The 22219-nt window shown below is 39.8% G+C and overlaps 1 protein-coding gene across 13 annotated transcripts in view; it reads left to right on the top strand.

The window, feature by feature from the left end:
• The window catches only part of KMT2C (lysine methyltransferase 2C), a 189667-nt gene that overhangs the window by 16270 nt on the left and 151178 nt on the right, over nucleotides 1–22219 (top strand). The window contains exons 1-2 of one of the 13 annotated variants that reach the window (XM_021555315.4): nucleotides 1394–1533; nucleotides 4165–4316. The exons of 11 other annotated variants lie outside the window; for them this stretch is intronic. In XM_021555315.4, coding sequence (XP_021410990.2) covers nucleotides 4195–4316 — 122 coding nt within the window. In that variant the 5' untranslated portion in view covers nucleotides 1394–1533; nucleotides 4165–4194. Of the gene's footprint in view, nucleotides 1–1181; nucleotides 1534–4164; nucleotides 4317–22219 lie in introns of those variants that run through there. One more of the 13 variants, XM_021555321.4, reaches the window with a different exon arrangement.

Raw genomic sequence — 22219 nt, 5'->3', positions numbered from 1 at the left:
AGGGAAGTTGAACAAAGGTAGTTGCGTTACTGCTCAAATTGCCAGGACCCATTGGTTTGCAAGTATCTATCAATGCAAGTGAAGTGACACTTGCGTAATGTTTTCTTGATTTGTTTTTCTCTCCGTAGGAGAATAAAATTGGCAGGGAGCATTTGGAGGATTAGGAAAGAGCCATTTGTAGATGGACATTTGTCAAGCTTTGCTTTCTTAGCTTGTCCAGTCCAGATTGTTTTAGAGAAGTGTAGAGCAGCCTGGAAAACGTTGGAGGGGCGTGAGAGGGGGAGAGAAAAAACAGAAAACTAAAACACTAACTAAAACCACGAAAATAAACACCAAGAAATTTCACCTCAACATGAGGAAGAACTTCTTTACGTTGAGAGTGGCAGAGGACTGGCAGGGGCTGCCCAGGGCAGTCACGGAGCCTCCCTCGCTGGATAAATTCCAAACCCACCCGGGTGCGTTCCTGTGTCACCTGCTCCAGGTGACCCTGCCTGGGACCGGGCTTGAAGTAGTTGATCTCCATCCCAAAGGGTCCTGTGATTCTGTGGAAAAAGGAGGAAAAAAAAAGAAAAAAAAAAAAAAAAGAAAAAAAAAAAAAAAAGGCGATCCCCGGAGTCTCACGTAAATCTTTCACGCGTGAAACCCTGGTTTTCCCAGAGCAGCCCCAGCAGCCGAGGAGGGGCCGCCAGGAAAGCGGCTGGCGTCTATGGAAACGTAACTTTTGGTTGCGCCGCTTTGTTAAATGGGAAAGCGCGGGCGTGGGGGGAAGGGAGCGGGAGCGCTGCCGCCCGCCGCGCCCGCAGGGTGCTCGCGGACAGCCGGGGGAGCGGCCGGGGCCGCCGCGCTCGCTCCTCCCGGGCCGGCCCCCGGCTCGCCGCCGGGAGTGCGGCCCCGCGGGGCTGCGGGGCGGGGCCGGCCCGGGGGAGCCTCCGGCGGGGGCGCTGCGCCTCCGGCCGCCGCCGCTCCGCCTCCCGAGCGCGGGCGGCCCCGCTCCTGCCGCAGCGCTCCGGTCCGCACATTGGCGGCGCCCGGCTGCGTCGGATCTACTTTCTCTCCCTCGGCTCCCTTTTTTTTTTTTTTTTTTTTTTTTTTCCTCCTCGTCTTTTTTTTTTTTTTTTTTTTTTTTTAATTCCCTCCCTTTCCCCTCCCCTTCCCCCCGCTCCCCTCCCCCTCCGCCCTCCTCCGCCGGCGGCCCCAGCCTGGTTCGGGGAGGATCCCGGAGCCGAAGTTCCGCGGCGATCGGGGCTGTGGCGCATCGCTCCCCGGCGGCGCCGCCATGGGGGGGGCCCTGTAGAGCCGCCCGAGGCCCCGGGGCAGCGGCCGGGGGAGCGCCGAGCGAGCGGCACGAACATGGCAGACCGCGGGCAGTGCTGAGCATCGCCGTCTCCGCTGCGCGCTGGGCTCGGGCCCTGCCATGTAAATAACTTCTCTTCCCTCCGGATCGCACCGGTGCCAGCCCCTCCATTTTCCAGAGGGGATTTGCCAGCGGTTCCGCGGCGCTGGGCGATGTCGCGCAGGGCCAGCTCGCCGGGGGTGAGTACGGCTGGCGCTGAACTTCTTTGTATCGAGGGCAGGCGGTGACAGCGGGAAGCGGCTCCCCGGGGACGGGGGCACCCGCCGGGACCGGGCGGCAAACTTGGCGTGGGGACTGGGCGCCGCTGACACTCGGCACGGCGGATTCGACGCCGTTTGGTCAGGAAAAAAAAAAAGAAAAACCCGGACCCGCGTCCAGACGTGGGTGTAGAGGTTCAAGTTACACGCTCGGTGGATAATCCGCGGCCGTTCACGAAATAAAAATAAGGAAAAGGAGGGTGGTGGGTGGGAAAAAGAACCACAAAAGCCCCGCTCGCTCTGACCCGGGCGCAGCCGGGCATCCGGTCAGCGCTGCCCTGGGTACACCTACACACGTGTGCCCGCAGATAGCCTTTAAAAATACGACTTTACATAGATACCTATAGCACTACTATTTATTTTTCCTTTTATATTTTTTTGTCGCTTCCTGATGTAAATACTAGAGAGATGGAAAATGGAGATAGGGTTAATTTTTCTTTAATATTTCCAAATATTCGGTGCACGCTATTTTTGAAGAATGTGCCATTTTAATTTTGCATGCTTTCAACGCATATCTTTATAGTGTTAATTTTACGTGATTCTCTCACTGGTTTAAACTGTAGTTCTAAACTAAGAGAGAAAAATAAAGACACTTGAAAAAATAAAGTATGTTTCTAGCGCATAATGGATGGTCAGACCATCATATATGATGATTTTTATGTGAGCAAATAGGTCATAAGTCAAAGTAAGTGTTATGTAACTGTCTGGCTTTAACAAACTTGGTACAACTGTAAAGAAAAAAAGTCTATTTCTTTTTTTATTTGGGCAGTATGAGAGACTGGCTACCCCTTTTTCCAGTGGCCTTACTTTGTAGCAGGCTGATTGAAAAAACCCACCCAACATAACAACCTCTGCTTTCAAAATACGAACCAGTTAATTTGTGTAGTGTTTTGTATTTTCCTGAAAAACTCTTTCGGTCTTGTGCCTAATTCTGGATACTAAACACTACACGCTCACCAGTAAATCATTAGTTAACACTCTAACTCGATTCTTACATAATTGAGAAGCGTTCCTGAGTTAGTTTAGATTTTTGTTTAGCTTCATTTTTTTTTTTCCTTAGAATAGTGTCACTTGGCGTAGAGCTGTTGAGAGAACTGAAGATCAGTATGAAAATGGTTTGGGGTTTTTTCATGTGAAGAAATAAAGCAGTAGTGGGTTCATACTCCTGTAGCAAAACTGAAACAACTGGGCAGACATTTAAAGGTTCTCAGTGACTCTGTACAATGCTGGGTATTGAAGTGCACACAGCTCCTAAGCTGGAGGTTACGTGCAGGGGTCTTTGTGCTGTGTGTACATCATGGTGATGGTTTGTGTGTGGTGTTTGATGCTCCTGCACAATAAAATACACTTGCTACAGAAAATAACTGCAGCTTTCAGACTGCTGAGTGGAAATATTTTAACCATCTACTTCTAAGAGAGAAGCAGGAGACAAGACAGACTTTTTTCTCAGTGCTTTATGATCAGCTACATCTAAGTGCCATTCAGTAACTTCACTGATGACTACTGTACATTTGTTTTTAAAAGGTTTGGTTATACATCTTTTACTGCTTTATTGTAAATGGCCTTTCTTTTGAGAATATACATGGAGTTAAAGTATCTGTAGTTTTTAGTTCCTTGCCTCACTTACAGGTCATCTTTATAAACTGTTTTATGACTCTTCTTTTGTTTTATCTGCCAGCATCAAATATAGATGCTTTTAAGTAAAAATACTTTTTTTTTGGTAAGAATTCTATTTAATTTTGTATAATTATTTTGTCAGACTTAAATTGACTTTATATTTTTTTTCTTCTTGCTTTTTTTTTCCTTTTTTTTTTTTTTTTTTTTTTCCCTGTATTATTCTCTCCCAAGCATAAACTCCTGCAGAGTTTTGGCAAAATGTTCTTTGGAAGCTTTTTTTTTTTGGAGGGGAGGACACAGGGGGTGATGTTACTGTCGTTTACGTAATATACCAATAGAAAGTAGATGCATCATGTACAGTTTCTTAATGTGACCGTTCATTGGACTTGCCTGAAAATGATCTCTTAAGGGTAAATGGCTGAGCAGAAATTAAAAGCAGCCATGTATTTGTTTCTCCTTTTGTTTCAGGCTAAAAGGACCATTCGGTATGTGCTTTACGTGTATTTCCAGACTTACTGTTTTTAATTTATTCAGCTATTAAAAAATAATAGTAAAAGTGTTCTTTTCACATCACTGCTGTCAAATCTTATGGCTTTGCAATTCTGGTTTCCTGTTCTGAAAGTGTGGATAGAAAACTCTTAGCATGGAGGAGTATCTACTGATATATGCCATTTAGTATAAAACACACAGCCCAAGAGGATGGGGGACTGGCTCTGGAGTATTGTCAAAAGCATACTCTAAAAAAGCTGAAAGATACTCTTTTGTTTTATTTGGGCAATTCCAATTTGAGTAATTACTAAAGCTCCTGGAAACCCTGGGACATAAGGTGTTTGAAGAAGTACTGAAATCCAGTTTGACAGTGGGCCTTCAGCTAGTCTTTTATAATTCTGTCTTTCCTCAGCGAAATCCTTTTGGCATGTTGTGGTTCTCTGGCAGGATCCCAGCGTGTGATATCACAGATATCAGATGTCTCCTTGCGATTCATGGCATTTGCTGCTCCCTGGGACGGCCGAGGTGAACCAGGAAATGTCATGGAAATTCGCTGGGGAAAGCGTGGCAGAGGAGCTGTCATGTGGCTTTGGGAATAGGTGAGCGCCTTCTGTTTGACAGCGTTCACGTCTTTGTGTTTGGTAATCTGATGTGGAATGTATTCAGCAAACAGATGTGTCTTTTAGTGGTCTCGACAGATTTTTTTCCCTGACATCTCAGATGGAGTTGAGTGGCGAAACATCACAGTTAAGCTTTGTCATTTGGAAATATCTTTGATTAAAAAAAAATGGAGCATAATTATTTGTGGCCTTCCTCGTTAGATTTTTTTTTTCCATCTCAGTGTTGAGGTCCAAAGCCAGGCACAAGCATAGATGATATCATGCATTTGGAGGATATTTGGCTCCTCCATAACGTCTGTTGGAAGTTAGTCATAGCACTCTGTGTTTCTGTCTGTCTCTTCAGGGAAGTCTCCCTCTTGTTTGTACTCACTGGTGAAATGTTACACAGTAAGTGTGGCTTGTGCTGATGGTGCTTTTGTAATACAGCTAGAAAATAAAAGATTTCACGCTGGCCTCTTTGTCCAGTGTCTTCATCCTGATTTCCAAGCATTAAAAAGTGAATACTTGTGTAATGTTACTTAATTAGAAAAGATAAAGGCATGGAAGAAAAGAAGGGTCTGCTTGTGTATTTATTTGTTTGTTTAGCCAGGACTTACAGTTCTTGGGTATCATTCAGTTTCAGGGATGAATTCTTTGTTTTAGATGGAGCTCTATGTGTTCCTTCCAACCACACGCACTTCCATGTTGTTTTTACTCTGGATCTTCCTTTTTCTCTATTTTTTTTCCCTCTTTTAATTTCTAGGCCCCAAATGCTCCGATAATATAAAAAGAGATGGTAGGTTGCTTTTGAAAGACTCTGTTCAGGAAGAAGTGCATGTGAGAGCAGGTTATTACTGCCTGCTTTATTTAGTTTATATATAGTTTATAATTAACCAGTTTGCAGTCCCTGTTAGCATATAATATCAGATGCCGTAGAGAAAAATGGACAAACTCTGAAAAGGGCAGTTCTGGGAATAATCATTTGGTGTGGGATCTGTTTGAGGTGGAGTTAGACCAAGAAGAAAGGGAGCTGTATTTTTTCCAGAATTCAGAAAACCTCAAACAGAATTCTTATTTAGGCTTACAGTTCTGCAGAAATCTGCCGCCTTTGAATCAAGTGACTTGTGAGGGTACTGTGTTTAATACAATTTGAAGGCTTTTTTGAAGCAGGAGGAACAAGGGGAAAAGATGTGATGTATTTAGTGGAACAAAGAGGATGGGGCCAGGGGGAAGGGATGGGTTGGATGAGACTATACAAGGATGGTGTATCTGGAGCAATGAGAAGGAATAAGGTCAAACTTTATTTTAGTCACCTTGCCCTTAGACTTGAGTGGGGCAATTTTGTCAGCATGGTTTTGTGGCACTACTTAGAATGTATTTAGCATGCAAGAAGACACCAGCAGTGGTCAAGGAGAGTGATGAGGGAATGAATGAACCTAGAATATTTTCTAACCTTTTCAAAGGTCCTTGATCTGGGTCAAATAATAGGTGTGCTAGGTGTTGTCACTGCCATGTCAGCCTTGCCTTGTGTACAGAAGGTTTAGTCACAGTTGTGGCAGAAGTCATTGTGCCACAACTGTGACTAAGTGTATGTTCAGGGATGCCATAAAATGGAGGTCAGGATTGAGCAGTAAGAACTACTGTTAACCTTTGAGACACTGTTCTCATTGGAAGCATTTCACTTTGGCTTTGCAGTATTTTAGTAGAAGGCTGATTGCACATAGGAAGGGGTGCAGAAACAAGGTGGAGGGCTTTTGGAAGCATCGTGAGTTTGCAATGCTCAGGAAAAAGGAACCCAGAGTTACAGGAATATAATCTGGAAGACAGATGGAAGAGGGATGTTGAGGGGCATGGACTTCTGTCTTTCTCTTTCACCTTAATCCACCTTGGTGAGGTAGCTTGTCTGTAAGCAGTGCTTATTCTTAGGTGTATTTAGTTGCTTTTTCCTTTCTGTTTCCTTGTCATCTTGGTTTTCACCTTGTTAAAGGAAGCCAAGATTTTTAAATTAAGAAAAATAAACAGTCTAGGGACACGTGAAAACATTTTTATGCAGCTCCAGAAACAATAACTATTATAACTTAAAGTTTAGTTCTTGGAAGAAGAGAGTGATGGTGAGGAAGTCTGGAAGGTGGTTTGTTTGTATCAGGGTACAGTCCTGCATTAAAAAATTCTTGAAACTGGGCTGGGGAAAGCAGTCTGCTGTATAGATTTTGTTCAGGTATTTATTAGTCAGCAAGATGTAAAATAGTTAGACATGTCTCTTTTTGTCTTCTGGTATATTTGTCCTCAGATAGTAAAATCCACCTAGAATGATGAGGAATGTTTAGCTATGAGGAGTTAGTGAATTACTTTCTTCCATTTTTCAGAAATGCATGTAGATATTGAGCCTGTCTTGATGGCTGTGGTTTGGTAGCTGAGATGGTTGTGTCAGTTTTCCACAGAAAGTTTTAGAATCCTGGAGCTGAACTGGTGAGAAGCTTCTATTTCGGGCCATTCTATTGCTTCCCTTGGGGGTATTTTGAAATCGGTTGACTCCAGTTTAGTTTGTTACCAGGAAGTCAGAGTTGCTGGGCTGTGCTGTGTAGCCAGGGATTACTCTGGCCAGTTCTGATATCTCATTCACCCATGTTGATGAAGATAGTTGGCTGCTGTTTTCTCTGGTGAAAGCTGAGAGATGAAAAGGTTAGGGAGAGGTAGTTCCCCCTGATAATTGATAGACCTACATACAGTTGATATCTAAACCATCCTATATTATATTTATTTCTTTCATGGCTGCCTAATCTTCAACATCTGCTGCTGACAGCTTTGCCAGTACTACAGAAGAGTTTTCATTATTGATGCCTCTGGACCTCCAAATAAAGAACTGTCAGTGAATAAGTACTGTATGGATTCATTTAATTATTAATCAGCATGATGAGGTATTCTCTAAGGTACACAATTCTGTTTCAAAGACAAGTCAAGTCAATAGAAAGTTTTCCATTGAAATAAAATAGTCATGAGAGTAAACATTCATCGGTACAAGTAAGAATTCGATAGCCTAGACTGTTCTGTACATACTATTTTGAATAGAGCTAACCAATTGCTGCTTTGCATGATCAAAAACTGTGAGGAAGAGGATGCTTCGGAGAAAAATAAACCAGGCATTTTGGAGTAGATTTTCATTCTTCAGATATCAAGAAAATGTGAGAATAGTTTTCTGTCAACTTAGATTCTGTGAAACACTGCTAAGATGAAATCATAACAATTATAAATTGCACAAACTTGTTCTTGATTTCTCTATTATTCTTTTACTGGCCAATTAGGCATGTTTTACTCCCACTGCTTTGCAGAGGCTGGCAAGAATCACAGTCCTGTTGTGTGCAAAGGGAAGAAAGGGGCACTTTGGGGTCACTCAGAGAGAATTAGGCTTATTTCTTCCTGAGCTAGATAGGTATTTCATGCCTCTGAGACACAGCCTACTGTCAGGTACTTGATTTCATCAAGCACAATCAGCATCTGAAAAATTGATATTATGTGTTCAGTTTTATCAGATTGATGTAATGCTGAATAATTTTGCATGTAGTACTCCACATCTTGTTCTTGCACTTCTCACCATCTCCTGTGCCAGAAGTTTCAGGCCAGGAGGCAGCTAAAGGAGAGCTACTTAGTTGGCTTTCTTGGTAAGTAAGACATACATTTGTAGGTGAAGAGTAGTAGTCTTTTTCTAGGGAAGGCTGTCTTGCCAGGCCTTCTTTGTAATGGAAAAGACAGTGATGGTTGTGGTTGCTTCAGCAGTTTATAATGGGATTTTTTAATGACTGTTCTGTAACATCTTCTGAACATGGAATTACATCTGAGAAATTTGGAAGATGTTAGTTAGGGGCAGAAAAACAGTAGTGGTGGGGTTATGTCTCTTAAGGCTTTAAGAGAAGCAAAGATTGGAGGTGGCTGCATTTTAGGGAGTTCAATTTGCAGTATCCTTCCAGTAGTTGCAGCTTGTACTGAAGGAAGATGTATCTTGAAATAATCTCTCCTGTAATCTCCTCTCCAGTCCTTCAAACAGCCTCCTAAGCCTGCTAAACTCATCAGATCTAAACTTTCTGCAGATCATCCTATACCCTGATTTTACCTGAGCAGCAAAAGTGAAATTTACTGACAGAGCTCAGTGCCAGCCCAGTACACACACTCCAAGTCAGAACCATCCAGGTCATGGGATTCTGCATAATACACTTGGTCTTTTACTGGGTTTCCTCATGAACATTGACCACATCCTTATGGAAAGTAGATGGGTGAAATTAAGCAACTTTTAGGAATGAGGATGAACTTGCCAACAGTGAGTGAACACCAGCTGTTTTTCATAAAACTCCTTCCTTGGCTCTTTGGTCCTGGTATTTAAAGATGCTTGTCAAATTCCATCAAAAAGATGAGCCTGTGTGCTCAAAGTCAGGATTTTATCCAAGGTGGGGGCAGAATAACCTTGCATGAATCTCTCTTGGTAGTCTTTAAGTGACTAGAAGAAGCAAAAACTTACAAATTCCCTATATAAAGGTATTGATTGGGTATTATTTCAGATTAGAAGATAGCAGCAAAATGTCAGGTAATTGTATTTCAGGACAGAGGGGCTTTAAATTATTTCTGATGTTGTGCAAGAAATTCGGCGACTTAGGAGGATCCATTGATGTGCCAGAAGAGCTTCATGTTGCTTAAATACAAGAAATATTGGTGTTCTTTAACTGTGAAAACATCTTGTTAAAAAGCATGATTGTAGGATGTGAAGCTTGCCTCAAGGTTATTGTTTTGCTGTGGTAAATCCCTGAGAAAGGGATAAACTATACAACTTTTTCAGTACAATATGGACAAAGATCCTGGAGGGGGAAGGTCTGTAGGGTGCTTGGACATTTTCTTTGCTTCCCCCCATGCAGAACTGAATCTCTGGAAGTCCACGTGGGAGTCTCTGGACACCAGAAATCAGGAACCAGTCTTCTGGAGGAATGAAACTTCTATAAGCCGCTAAAAGCTGCACAGTCACAGGTTCAGTTTTCAGAGTACAGGATATTGAATACAAGGCTGAAAACAAAGTTTAATGTTGCAAAAGATTAATCTTCAGATGTGACAATGATCTGGACAGTATGATGAGCTTTCTTGGTTCACAGTCTATTTGTAAAATAATTTGGAGAAATTACTTGGGAAAGAAGTGTGGGATTTTTGGAGTCAAGGATAGTATTGCAGTGTCAGATCTGTTGAGCATAAAAATCTGTTTTGAATGTGTCCAGCCTCTTCTCAGTAACAGAAACTTCCAGTGTGATGGGCATGGAGTTCCACAGTTCAGCTGCAGAGTATGAGAACAGGAGGCTTTCACTTGGGAGTTTCTTGATCCTTCTACCTACTAGCATCACTGCTGTGTAGTAAGTGTTGGAAGAGACAGTAAATGCTGATTTTGTGACCACCTTTTCAATGTGAATTGTGGTTATAATTGTCAGGATACATGAAATTGTATGTGTGGGAAAACCAGACTATGTGCTTTCCAAAGATGTGTTTGACAGTGTTAGGGCACATCAGGGAAATTTTATTTAAACTGAAAAAAAATAGTATGCATGTAACAGGACTGCCTTTTGAAGGCAATAAGAGACAAATAGACTCCAAAAGCAGAATTTCTGGACAGTTAGCAAGTTTTGCTGTGGTTATTAGGGATTTTTTTCACTTTTTGCAGCCTTAAGGTACCATGGTATCTTGTTTTCTGATGTTAAATGTCTATTGCATAGCTTAGGTTCTGATTCATTCTATTAGTTAAATAATATTTGTATTTGTATAATGAACCTGTTTTTATATAATATAAATTAACTTAATTATTCTGTGTAATATGTCTCCTGATAGAACTGGTTATTAGTGAGTTAAGGCTTCACACTTGATGGTGCTGATGTCTGTGGGTCTACAGATCTTTTAAACCCCCAGTGTATTGATGCTGTTATCAACCGAAGCTGCTGCAGCAGCTTTATTTATTTTTCCTTCCTCAAGGGTACTGTAGAGGCCAGTTGGAGCATTAGCCACCAAATGCCAAGGTGGCTGTAGAGTAACTGCAGCAGCATTTCAGCATCTAATGGACCAGGTCACGTGCAGAGCCTCATTAAAATATGATTAAAGTATCCCCTTTTGTTTGTTCGGTGGAGCCAAGCCCGTGCTGGACCCTCCATTATGTTTGTGCTGTGTGCTTGGAAATGCCTCCTGTTTTTTGTGAGGCTCCTTGTTCACTCCCCCAGACCCCAGCCCTGTCCAAACCTCTGCTGAAGAGGCTTTCCCTATTCCTCTGCCCTCTTCCATCCACTGCTGATAAATGCAAGGAAATGAAAAAGGTGTCTGCTTTCATTTAAACATAGTCTGCTAAAGACAAATATGAAGCTTCTGTTGTTATCTGGGGGTCTCTCCTACTTTCCTCTACCTCTGCTTTTTAACTGCTAAAGACTGGGGTGTGGGGTTTTTTTGTTTTTGTTTTTGTTTTTTGGGGTTTTTTTGTGTTTTTTTTTTCCTGGTATTTAATTAGTAAGCTAGACTTGCAGTTAAAGAACCGGCATAAATTATGTTGGTAATTTGCCATGACCACCTGTGGTAGTACATAAGTAATGAGAGAATAACAAAAACTTGCAACTAAATTAAAAAATAAAAAGGTTTTTGTTACGCTTTTTAACACAAGCCTTCATAGCTCGTCTGGAAGCAGTAAAAAATGGGCTGTTCCTTAGGTTTATTTTTTGTGAAACATGGAAATCAGTATGCTTAAAGCTAGAGACTCATAGCATGAATCCACAAATTTAGTTTGTATCTTTGATCACATACAGCCTTGACAGTACCCATGGACAGCTTAAACTTCCAGAAACATGGTGTAGTTGATTAAGTCCTGTAATCAGTGTAAATGACTGGAGAGGGACAGCAGGCTTCTTGTAGCCACTGGAATTTGCGCAAATGAAGAGTATTATTTCCAAATCAACATGTTGCAGAGGAAGAAGGGATAGAAAATGCTATAAAAGTTCTTAGATCTGGCTTTTCTTTTGACACTCTGTGAAATCAGATGATTTGGCACTTGTAACTGCTGTGGGTAAGAGGCGTTCATAAGAAATAAAATAAAATGTATATGTGGCAGTGGTGGGGGAGGCGTCTGTTCTGCAAACATCTGAGATGCTGGAAAACTTGTCCCCAGTGGGAAAGAGAAATTGCATAGCTGGCACTGAGGCTCGCTACTTATGCTTATGTGGCCATATTTAGAAAAGGATCAACACTAGGAACTGAATTATTAGAGAAGTGAGTGACTGGAGGGATTGAACATAAAGGAAATTATTTCTATCTCAGTTGTTTGTGTGAGTTGGGCCAGACGATGCTGTGGGAGGGCTGCGAACTGCAGACTCGCTGATTGTGCGGAGCAAATCTGGAGATGAGTTTGAGGAGGTCAAAGCTGGTTGGAGCTCAAGCTCCTCCCTGCCTGGGTTTGGAGGTGGCTGCCTGCAGGTAGAAGGTGAGCAGGAATGAAAACGACCCTCTTGACTTGGAAAAGCCTGGAAAGATTTGATGGAGCGAGATGCAGGCTCGCTGTGCTGTGTGTAGTGCTGTGGGAGGCTTCTGGTTTCAGTACATCTTGCAAACATTCGTGTGTGTAAGTAAAGCAAACAACAGCCAATTAAAAAAACCAACACCACGTTTCAAAGAAGTTGTATATATAAAAAAGAAGGATGTCTTATTAAAAAATACTTGTCAGTATAGCAGCACAGTTCATCACAGTTATTTGCATCTGTGTGGTTTTGTTGCAGAACAGCAGATAATCTAAATAAATCAATTAATTTGGGGTGGTGGGGATTAAAACAGCCCTTCTAAGGAGAGATACAGGAGGAATGCTTTCAAAGTTTTTAGGAGCAGTTAAATGACCTTTCCCCCCCTGCTTTTTTTTTTTTTTTTTTTCCCCTTTAAGAAGTGGTTCTTTTTGTTCCAGTCATCAAGACTCATTTTTAAAGACTTATTTTTCTGGTTTTGGCAAAATAGTTGATCAGCGCGACTGGCAAGGAACTGCTGTGGAGCAACAAAGAATTTCTGTGTAGCTAAAATCTCTGTTTGAGGCCATCTTGGAGCCGTTTGTGAGCTAGAGTAGAAACTCTGTGTAAGAAAGGCCATTCAAGTTAAGCTGCACGTTTTCCTCCCCAAAATTAGCATAGCAGAATACTTCATTGCAGTGTTTAGAATACTTTGTACAAGAACTAACAGTAAGTTGAAGATCGCTAACTGAGGATCTGTATTGATGCCAACTGACTTTTTTTTTTTTTTAATGAAAGCTTTGTATACATAACAGGATGAGTCATCACTGGAGAGTTCTGAAAGTGTTTGGCATCCCGAAGAATCCTTTTGTGTGTCTCTGCCGCACAAAATGAGTATTTTTGTCATGAAACTCTGCCTTAAGAAGTACTGCAATAACTGCAAGCTTTAGGGGGAGGTTTTCTAATGTGGCTTTACTTTCTATTATTGTTTTAAAAATATTTTGGTATTCTTAGATCTTCCTGAATAATAGGATGGAAAATTCTAAATACTTTGTTGGCTATTATTTTTTTTTCTGTGATACAGCTTCAGACATACCTCTATTATAAATTTGTTTTTAAAAGTGTATAATAGGAGTTTACTGTTTTCCTTAGATTTAATGCAAGTATTAAAAATCAGATTGTGGGAGAATACTGTTAACTCATTTTGATTTATTCAAACAGGGTACCTGTAGTAAACTGATAGTAGCTGCTTATCTGAGTCACATTTATTTTATGTACATTTTCTTTTGATACATTTGTCACATTGAAGAACTGGTTGGCCTTGGTAGTTTTTGTTATGTCTCTTTGAAATGAGTTTCTTACAAAGTTAGAATTTTTTTTTTTCTTATGTGGGTTAAGAACATCAGTTGCTGCACTTGCTCAGAGCAACTCTGATAAAAAGAAAACCTTTCTTACTGAGGTGTTGGTAACTTATGTGTCAGATCACCATTGTATATGTACCATGATTTTCCTGATGATGTGAAACCTGGTTCCTGTAGTCTTCCAAGTGTGTAGAAGGCAGCAGAGATGGAATTCTGCAGCTGCTGCAATAAGGTCGCAAATTTTATCCGAGCTGTTTAGGAGTGAATGACGTTTTTCAGAGATTTTTTTCACCCTGCCATTCATTCTTCAGCAGTTTGTTTTCTAAGATGTGCTGTCACTAATATTAAAAATCAAATCCATTGATGGATTCTTCCAAGGTTTGTTGTAGTGATGGTATATTTATTAGCTAGTAAGTTCAGCACTTTTAATTTTTATTATTTTTTTGACTGAACCCGAATATAAAATTCATAGCCAAGGAAGCTTGAAAGAACACAATTCTTCAGAAGAAGAATTCATAAAGAAGTCATAAGAATTTGTAGGATTTCATTAAAAAAAGCTTTCATAATAGTTTAGAATTATATAGGCTTTTCATCCAAGTGCTCTGAATTATGCTGGTAACAGAATGCATAAAAACCAAAGGGCTTTCAGACAGTCCTTGATGAACTACACAGGTTAATTACTCAGCCCTGCATGTGCAGGTGTGATGGTTTTGAGTCAGGCTCTCAGACATATATATTTTTATTTTAATGTGCACATCCAAGGCTAAGCATTTAAACAGGATTGCATTTGACTTACAAGAGGAAGAACAGAAATGTATTCAGCTAATAAAGTTTCTATTTGGTGACATTTTGTATTAAGCTTAGCCATTAGTTAAGTGGCATTGCTAAGAGATTCTGTTTAGTGGTAGAACACTTTGGCAGTGTTGTTGTTTTGTTTTGTTTGTTAAGCTGAAGTTCTTATGCTGTACATTACCAATTTATATTCTGTAAGAAATTAAGTGTTGGGGTGTGCTAATGTGGGGTGTGTCTAATGAGACTCATGCCCACGTTTATTTTGGTTTTCCAATGGAAGCTAAACCTCAACTTCTGATCTCATTTTTGGAAGAAAGAAACCCTCAACATATCTGCAGATTGGGATGTAGAATTGGCTGTAAGAAAAAAAGGTGGTAGGGTGTGTCTGTATATAGAGAAAGTGAAATTTTTGGTGTTACTATTAATTTCATTTTCCTGGCATCTTCTCAGAGCTTTCATTGGAAGGATCTCTACTTCAAAATACTGTACTTTTTCCAACAAAACATTATTTCCAGCTGTTTAGATAAGGAAAGTTTCCCTTAGGGACCCTGAACCAAGCATGTTACCTTTACTGTAGGATCCAGATGCAAAGAAGAAAACCAATATTTGTCCCTTTATCAGATGACTTTATGTTATTGTTCTGGAGCTAATGGGGCCTGGAATTTCTGGGAGTCTTTATTTAGTCTTTATAATTTTTACCTTTGAGGTTGACATTTCCTTTTGCTGTGGTATAGATTTAAATTTATAAACTTGTGCTTTTATCACTTTATAGTGATAAAATTCTCTGTAGTTTAGAGAATTCTTGATACTACACCTTGCAAAATTTTAACCTGTTGAAATAATTTGAGATTTAAAATGGTTCAGTTATGCAGGAAAAAAGACAGGTTTGGTATAGTATTAGCGTCTTTATCATGTCAGTAACGTAGTAAACAATTAAATATCTCCTATTGTGCCAACATCTGCTTTACTTGTCAGTAAACCAAACCTTTCACAAGTCAAGGCATGCACACTCGTGAAATTTAATTTTTACAATTAAACACTCAAAACTGCCCTAATACTTTTCAGAAGCTGAGATCCAGGAAGCCAGCTTTGTGTTACCTTCGTGAGAATTCTGTGTGTGGGGGGGAAGTCTAAATACAACAAAAAAAATAGATAAAAAATAGGTTGCTTAACATAACAGCTGTCTCAAGGATTCATGTTGTGATGTGTTAGCGCTGAGCTTTTAAAGGTAATAAAATAAGGGAAAATAAGGGTTAATAATTCATTTTACTCATGGTACTTGCAGCACAGTTTACAAAATGATAGGTGCAGATATTCTGTAAATGTTTGGTGGAAATTTGTAATGAAAAATCAATACAAATTGAGCTGCAATTCCAGCGTGTTTGAAATTGCTTGTATCCAAGAAACAAGGAGTGAAACCCATTGGAAGGGTGGGAGCCTTGTGGAAATAGTAAAAGGCAGACTTAGGGATTAGTGTTGGGTTCTGCCTTGCTGTAAATGAGCTGGAAAAAGGTGGGAGCAGCGAGTTAATGGTATTGATGGACAGTGTGGAGGTAAATGGATTTGTCAACACAAAGAGAGAGAAAATGGAGAAGGACACGAGGTAGGAATATACGAAACAGGGAAGAAGGAGGTTTCCCCCAGCCTGCTGTAAGAGATGAAACAACCACCATCGATTGAGTCAGCTGGCATTGATGGGTTTTCCATCTCACTGATGAGAGTGAGAATCTCCCAGTAAAATAGTGCTGAAAGGGCAGGGCAGATAAACGAATGGGTTTTTAAAATCATATTTTAATTACTTCAAATACACGATTTTGCAATTACACTGTGTTGAGATAATAAGAGGCATGTCCAGAGCACAGTGCTGCTTTGAGACAGCAGTTGAGGTTTAAACACCTGAGTTTAAATGCATCGTGGGGAAAACGGTGTTGCTGGTAAAATACAGTAGTTAAGAATGAAGCACATTTAAAACTAGCAACTTTCTATTTCTGTGTATAAAATATTAAACCTGATTTATCTTGTGGATGGTGGATAATGTAACAGTAGGCAGAGATTTTTTTTCTCTTTTTTAGAAACTTTGAAAACAAAGTTATACTCAGAAAAAAGGGGGCAATTTTATAAAATCATGTTTTCTAGTGATAGTATCTGTAGTCCACAGCGGATGAAAACATGTAATAACTATTACCATCCTAAATAAAGAAATAAAATTACCCACTCTTGAACCATCCCATATGTAACTTCAGCTGCTCTGCAGACACAAACATCGAGACTAGACTAGCAGCATTTACCAGCTGTGTGTAAGAGCTACACTGCACGTAAAGGGATTTCACATTTTATTATGTGGGAGGGATGATGTCAGTTTGGTTGATTATGCCCCTTTCAAGCTGCTGTGATAATTACCTGCTTGTTACCAGAAGTGTCGAACCCATTTTCAGTTCTTGTTTGCTTTTGCTGTCATGCCCTAATTGCTACATAATTTTGTCCCTGCCAATTACTACCTTGGAGTTGAATTTTACAGTGAAAAAGTTGTAAGAAGCAATAAAGTAATTGTTTTTTAGATCTTGTAATTTCAGTAGAATATTTTATTATGCTACAACGTATATTGAAATACATACTGCTCACTTCTGTGAGATAGTGAAATCCCATAGTTCCCACTGAAATGATGACAGTGTGGAAGGCATGACTTTCAGGCTTAGGGATACTTTTTGTTTTAGAAATAAATATATTTACTGCGTTCTTTAGAGGTGGGAACTCTTAGGTTTGATGGGCTTTTTTTATTCTTTCCCTTCCTTTTCATCCTTTTATCCACTTTGTGAGTTTTACAAGTTTCCTTTGATGTAGGTATTAGGTCATCTGATGTGGTCCTTTATCCATCATTTTCTATGAAGATGTAATGTAAATGGATTTCTTTAAAAGGTGCTGGGCTTAACAGTGTTTTATACTCTGATTAAAACTATTTGTTTGAATTATTCAGTGGAATAAAGCCTGCAGTAATTGGTTTAAGGGCTGGCTGACCAAGCACTTTGTTGTCTTTGGGAACTGTCATCGCTTTGCTTTGGGTTTTTTGGGTGGTCCTCCAGCAGTGAAGTCTGGTATTAGTCAGTATTAATAACAATTACTGCTGTTCAAATCTGGATATGGAATGACATGGATGAGCACAGGGAAGAGGCAGAAGAGCAGTTAAACAAAATGCTCTTCAGAATAAGGAGAGGGGACAGTGTTGCCATGTAGAGATTCAGGGTTGGGGTTACAGTCCAGAAAGGAGCATTTCTGGCGAGGATTTGAAGTGTGGGATGTTTGTGGCTGTGCACTGAAGCACTGTTTATCACAGAGATTGTGAGATTTGCTGCTGCCATTTCAATGTGATTCAGATATCCACAACTGAAAGACCGAAATACTGGCAAAACATCATGAAATGGACCAGGGATTGTAGAAAGCTTGGAGAAAATTGCTTTGGGGAGGAAGGTAGAGATGCTCAGTCTGTTTGGTTATGGGAGTGGGGGATTTAAACCCTGAAAACAAGTAGTTGTTACAGAACAGTGAATGATATCTCTAGCAGAGAAAATACTAAGTTCTTAAGAGATCCCTAATGGAAAAGGGACAAGAACCAGTGGCTTGAAAGCTGAAACCAGAGAAGTTCACAAAGGAAATGAGCATGAATTCAGAAGGAGGAACAAATGACAAAGGGAATGGCAAAGTGTGTGGCTTTCTGAAAGACGGGCTTCAATCAATTACGGTTATTGAGTGATAGTTATGGATATTGGGCTCGTTTGGATAATGATTCTGGCATTGTGTCCAGTGAATCTGTGCGCAGTCAGACTTCTGTTCTGACAGCACTCCCTGTAGCAGCTTTTCCAGGGATGGTGTAATGAATGTTGAGCACCTTTGTGGTTGAAGATTCTTTTCAAACGTTATCTTTAATACATTGATTGCAAAAGACAAATGATTTCTAAGGTTCCGAGGGCAAGGCGTACCTCAATTGTAGTTCTTTTTGTTAGCGTAAAGGCTTTCAGGTACTTCAAGGAGAAATTTCAGTGTGCAAAAATACAGTAAAAAAAAAAATATGCAGAATACTCTTTAAGAAAAAAAGAATTATTTTAACACTGAAATTTGTCTGGCTGTGAGCTAGGAACTGCTCTGTCCTGTCGTGACACCAAGGCACTACTTGGATAAATATGAGTAGCTTTAGGGCCATTAAGTTTCACGTATATGCTTCCCTGTTTGTGGCATCTTCACAACTGGTTGCCAGTATAGCCCTTTCAGAGCTGCTCTGCCAGCTTTTTATACCTGAAAGTACTTCTGAAACGTTTGATTAAGATAATTTTTAAGGCTCCATGGTGTGGTCTGGTGAGTAGAACTGAATTTTCATGCTGTAAATGTTAATTAGAAGCATATGTGTATATGTAAAAAGCAAGCTGAAATAAAAGTATAAATATCTAAGAAGCTGTCACTCCAGAAGGTCTGTGCTCAGAAAAGATTAGGTAAATATCCAAATAGTCCCATTATAAATCAGCTGCAGTATCATTTCTGATTATTTCCATTACTTTTTTTCCGGTGGTTTGCAAAAAAAAGAATAAAAAATAGGAAGCAAAGGGATTCAGATGATGATTCCAAATCCTTTTAGACAGCGTTACTTGCACTGTCACTAAAAGAAGCTCCACTAGCTTTATTTTCTCTCCTCCTTCTCCAGTAACCCTTTCCTGCCACTGCTCTCTCCCTGACTGCTTCATGAGCCTCTAATGAATGAAGCAAACTGATGGGGATGAAAACTATCCTTTTTGAATTTGGGTGTAAATGAAATCAGTGTTCATTCAACTTAGTATCATTTGTAAATTGCCAGGTCTGCACGTTTGCGTCTTAAACATTTTTGTGTTTTCCTCCACAGTGAACTTAGATTTTTGAGAATTAGTTTCCTATTGCATCAAAAACCACATTTTAATGTTTAAACTGAGTATATTTGTGGAACTGGGGAGAAGTTGCAGAACTTGAGGACCTTGTGCAAGTAAATGGGCAGTAAATGGAATGAGCTTGCAGCCTTGTGTCCTTGGATGGTGGCCTGGAAGGAACTTGACCTGGAGGTATCAGTTGGTCCTCTTGGATGACTTCCATTGTAGTAGTTGCTCTAGCAGGGTTCTCTGGGGACGTGCCCCTCTCATGTGACACAGAGACAATTTTGTTTATAACTCTGACCTGTATCATATGACGTAGCCGAGCCGTAGATCACTCTCGTGCTGGCAGTTCTGACACAGCCTGATCCCTGCTCAGGCTGGGGAAGGGTGGAAATGTGAAGGTGATCATCAGGTAGAAGAAATCCTCTGACACCAAGTGCTGGGAAGCCCATCCTTTTCTTAACTTCACTTTTTTAAAGATTTTCTTTAAGATCATACTAAAGAAATGAGGAGCTAAGACTTGAAAAAAAGAATTAACCTGCCCAATAATTTAAAAAAGTAGCATTAATTAATATATTTCATATTAAAGGGCTGAAGTCTGGCATGGAGAAAAAATATACAAAGCAGCTTGGTATAGTTGGTCCCAAATAAAATTAAGTTAAATTTTGAGGATGTTGGTGAACAGCAATGATCATTGTCCCAAATAATAATGGTAATTTAACAGTCCTTTGAAAAAAAGTTTAAAAGTTCTCTATTATAATTACTTGGAGCTATTTGTAAGCTATCTGTAATTATCAGAAGGCAAATTTATGTCTTCAGTTTGCAAGACTCTTCTGCAGGGATGAAAAAAAGGTTTAGGCACATTATTGTTAGCAGAATTTCTGACAAAAGTTTTAGTATTTCTACCTCATCAACACCTCTAGAGATTGGTATGCCAGTTTATACAGAAGCTTTTAGAGGTGTTTGAAAATCTGTATTACTTGTGCCTGTGCTATGGAGTGTTGCTTATTATGCTACTTATATTGTTGTTTATATTTCACAATAGTATTTCCAGACTTTTATTTACTCTGGTATAAAAATAGTTTCCATGATCTGGCTTTTAGGATTTACATCTAGTTTGAAAACAATTTTGTTAAAAGAAAAACAATTCATGTACATTATAAATATGCACTGACACCCATCTGATTTCATTGCCCATTTTCTTCTTCTATTTTTATTCTTCTGAGGTTTTCCAAGCCTTCTGACTAAGTTTTAATAGATTTTTAATTAGTGAGCAGATCTTGTGTCTTTTCCCTTTGGCTTTCCTAGATTTAGCAGTTTTATTGAAAGAGAAATATTTCATAATACTTGTTGACATTATCTGAAATAAAAATGCATTTCTTTATAAGGAGCACTAAGGGTGCTAACAGATGGAAAAGATACGTGGTGATATGACATTCATTTCTGTTGTGTTTTTTTCTTGTCTAAATCCATTTGAGATGGGTAATGACAAACTGTGGTTGACATGCAAGAACTGCTTTTCTTACATGCCATCAATTAATTTGAGTATTATAAAGAAAATTCTATCTAATGTATTCTAGGCCAGCATCTTGTATAAAAGCAGGTTATTTATAGCTCTTTGGGTACTGCCCTTCCTTTCATGTTCTGATCCTTCTAGTTGAAGCTTAAATGCTTGTTTAAGGTTAAATACACTGAGATTTTTGCCCTGGGGTTCTTCTTTGCTTTTTGTAAACATAATTTCAGGTGAAACTGGGTGGACAGATGCCTTTGTTGGGAAATCCTGTAACACATATCTGAGGAAGAGAAGAGTGTTGGGTTTTTTTGTTGTATTAGTGGCATCAGAAATATTTCAAAAACATAAGAAGGAATGGAGTTATTGTCCATGTAATCTACAGGAATACTTGTGTTTGCTGTGAAGTCTGAAGACATTAGTGAAAGTGATTTGAGACAGAAGATCCTGAGCTTTATTCGATGAGAAAGCATGAGATGTTCTGAGCTGACTGATGCATTTTGATAGATAAAAGATCTGGAAACCTCTCAAAATGATGTGTGCGGGTTAGTTTATCTAAAATATAAGATAGTTGAATATTTGCATCCTTTTTTGAGTGTCCAAGCTGAATTGATGATGAATAAAAGCAGTGGTTACAACACTGTATAATTAATGTATGCAGACTGTACTTGCTGGGTATAAAAACACATTTCTGAGTAAAAACTGTAGTATTTAGTATTAGGTTATTGGATTGTTTGTACACCTGCACTGTGTGTGGCTGAGTGACAGGGAGCACAGCCTTCACCTAGCACCTAAATATATCCAGTGAGGATATTTAACTTAAGGAGACAAATGCACTTTGCAAGAATCTTCATAATGTTCCTGTGATAAGACTCTGTCAGACTGCAAAGTTCCAAAAGGAAATCTTTGAAAATGACTTCTAATTAATGGTGCTAAAATTACAAAAATCTGTTCACAGAGACCAAAACTTCTACCAAGTTCCAAGTACTTGGCAGCTGTTTCTCATGCGTGATGACTCAGATCCGCTGAATTTTATGTACAGGATCTTGAAATCACCAGCAATGAGAATTACAGCCCTCACCATTGTGTTGCCACCTTTATTCAAAAGAGAGTAGCAGGCGAGCCCTGCAGCGTGTGAAAGAACGAGGAGCTGGATAATTCTTTAAAAAGACATGAGCTTGGTGCTGATGTGGGTAAGAAATTCTGGGCACCATAGCTGTTCACAAGATTGGAGGAGTTGGAACTTGGCATAGCCCGTCGTCATGGAGAAACAAGTCTTGTGTTCAGATGGAAGTGGATGCTTATGCTTCCCATCAGGAAAATGCAATGTTGGGTGCAGTAGCATATTTTGATGCAATTTTGTTGACTTAGAGGACAGAGGAATGTGGACAAGAGCAGTGGTTAATGGTGTGGGTTGAATTTGTCCCACATGAAAGTCTTGAAGAGGTTAGAAATTTGTGCTCTTGACAGTGCCAGTGGTCTCTCAGCTGTTCTGTTGCCATTTCATTCTCTTTGTTGAACATGTGAAAACAGTCAGTGGACTTGCTAAACATTATTTAGCAAATTTACCAAAGGACTTCACACTAGCCATTGTCTGGGGGAGTTACAAAGGCAGAGCCATTATCAAGTCTGGAGCCAGGTAGATAAACAGAACTTACTGGGTTTGGAAACTTGTAGGTGCCTCTACTTGGTAGCTCTTGGTACTCCCAAAAAATGGTCTTTAATTTGATTCTAGAAAAGGTTTTTAAAAATACTGCAAGTGCTGTAATTCTAGAATGTTGTTGTGCATCGTTATGTGAGTGAATGTGGCCAAGTGCATTGGTAACAAATATAGAAAGGATGTAGTTTATGCAAAGCTGCA

The sequence above is a fragment of the Lonchura striata genome, chromosome 2 (assembly GCF_050655825.1).
Source record: "Lonchura striata isolate lonStrDom1 chromosome 2, ASM5065582v1, whole genome shotgun sequence".
Taxonomy (NCBI): Eukaryota; Metazoa; Chordata; class Aves; order Passeriformes; family Estrildidae; genus Lonchura; species Lonchura striata.
The sequence above is the reverse complement of the archived record's forward strand: the minus strand, read 5'-3'. Positions and strand labels throughout refer to the sequence as shown.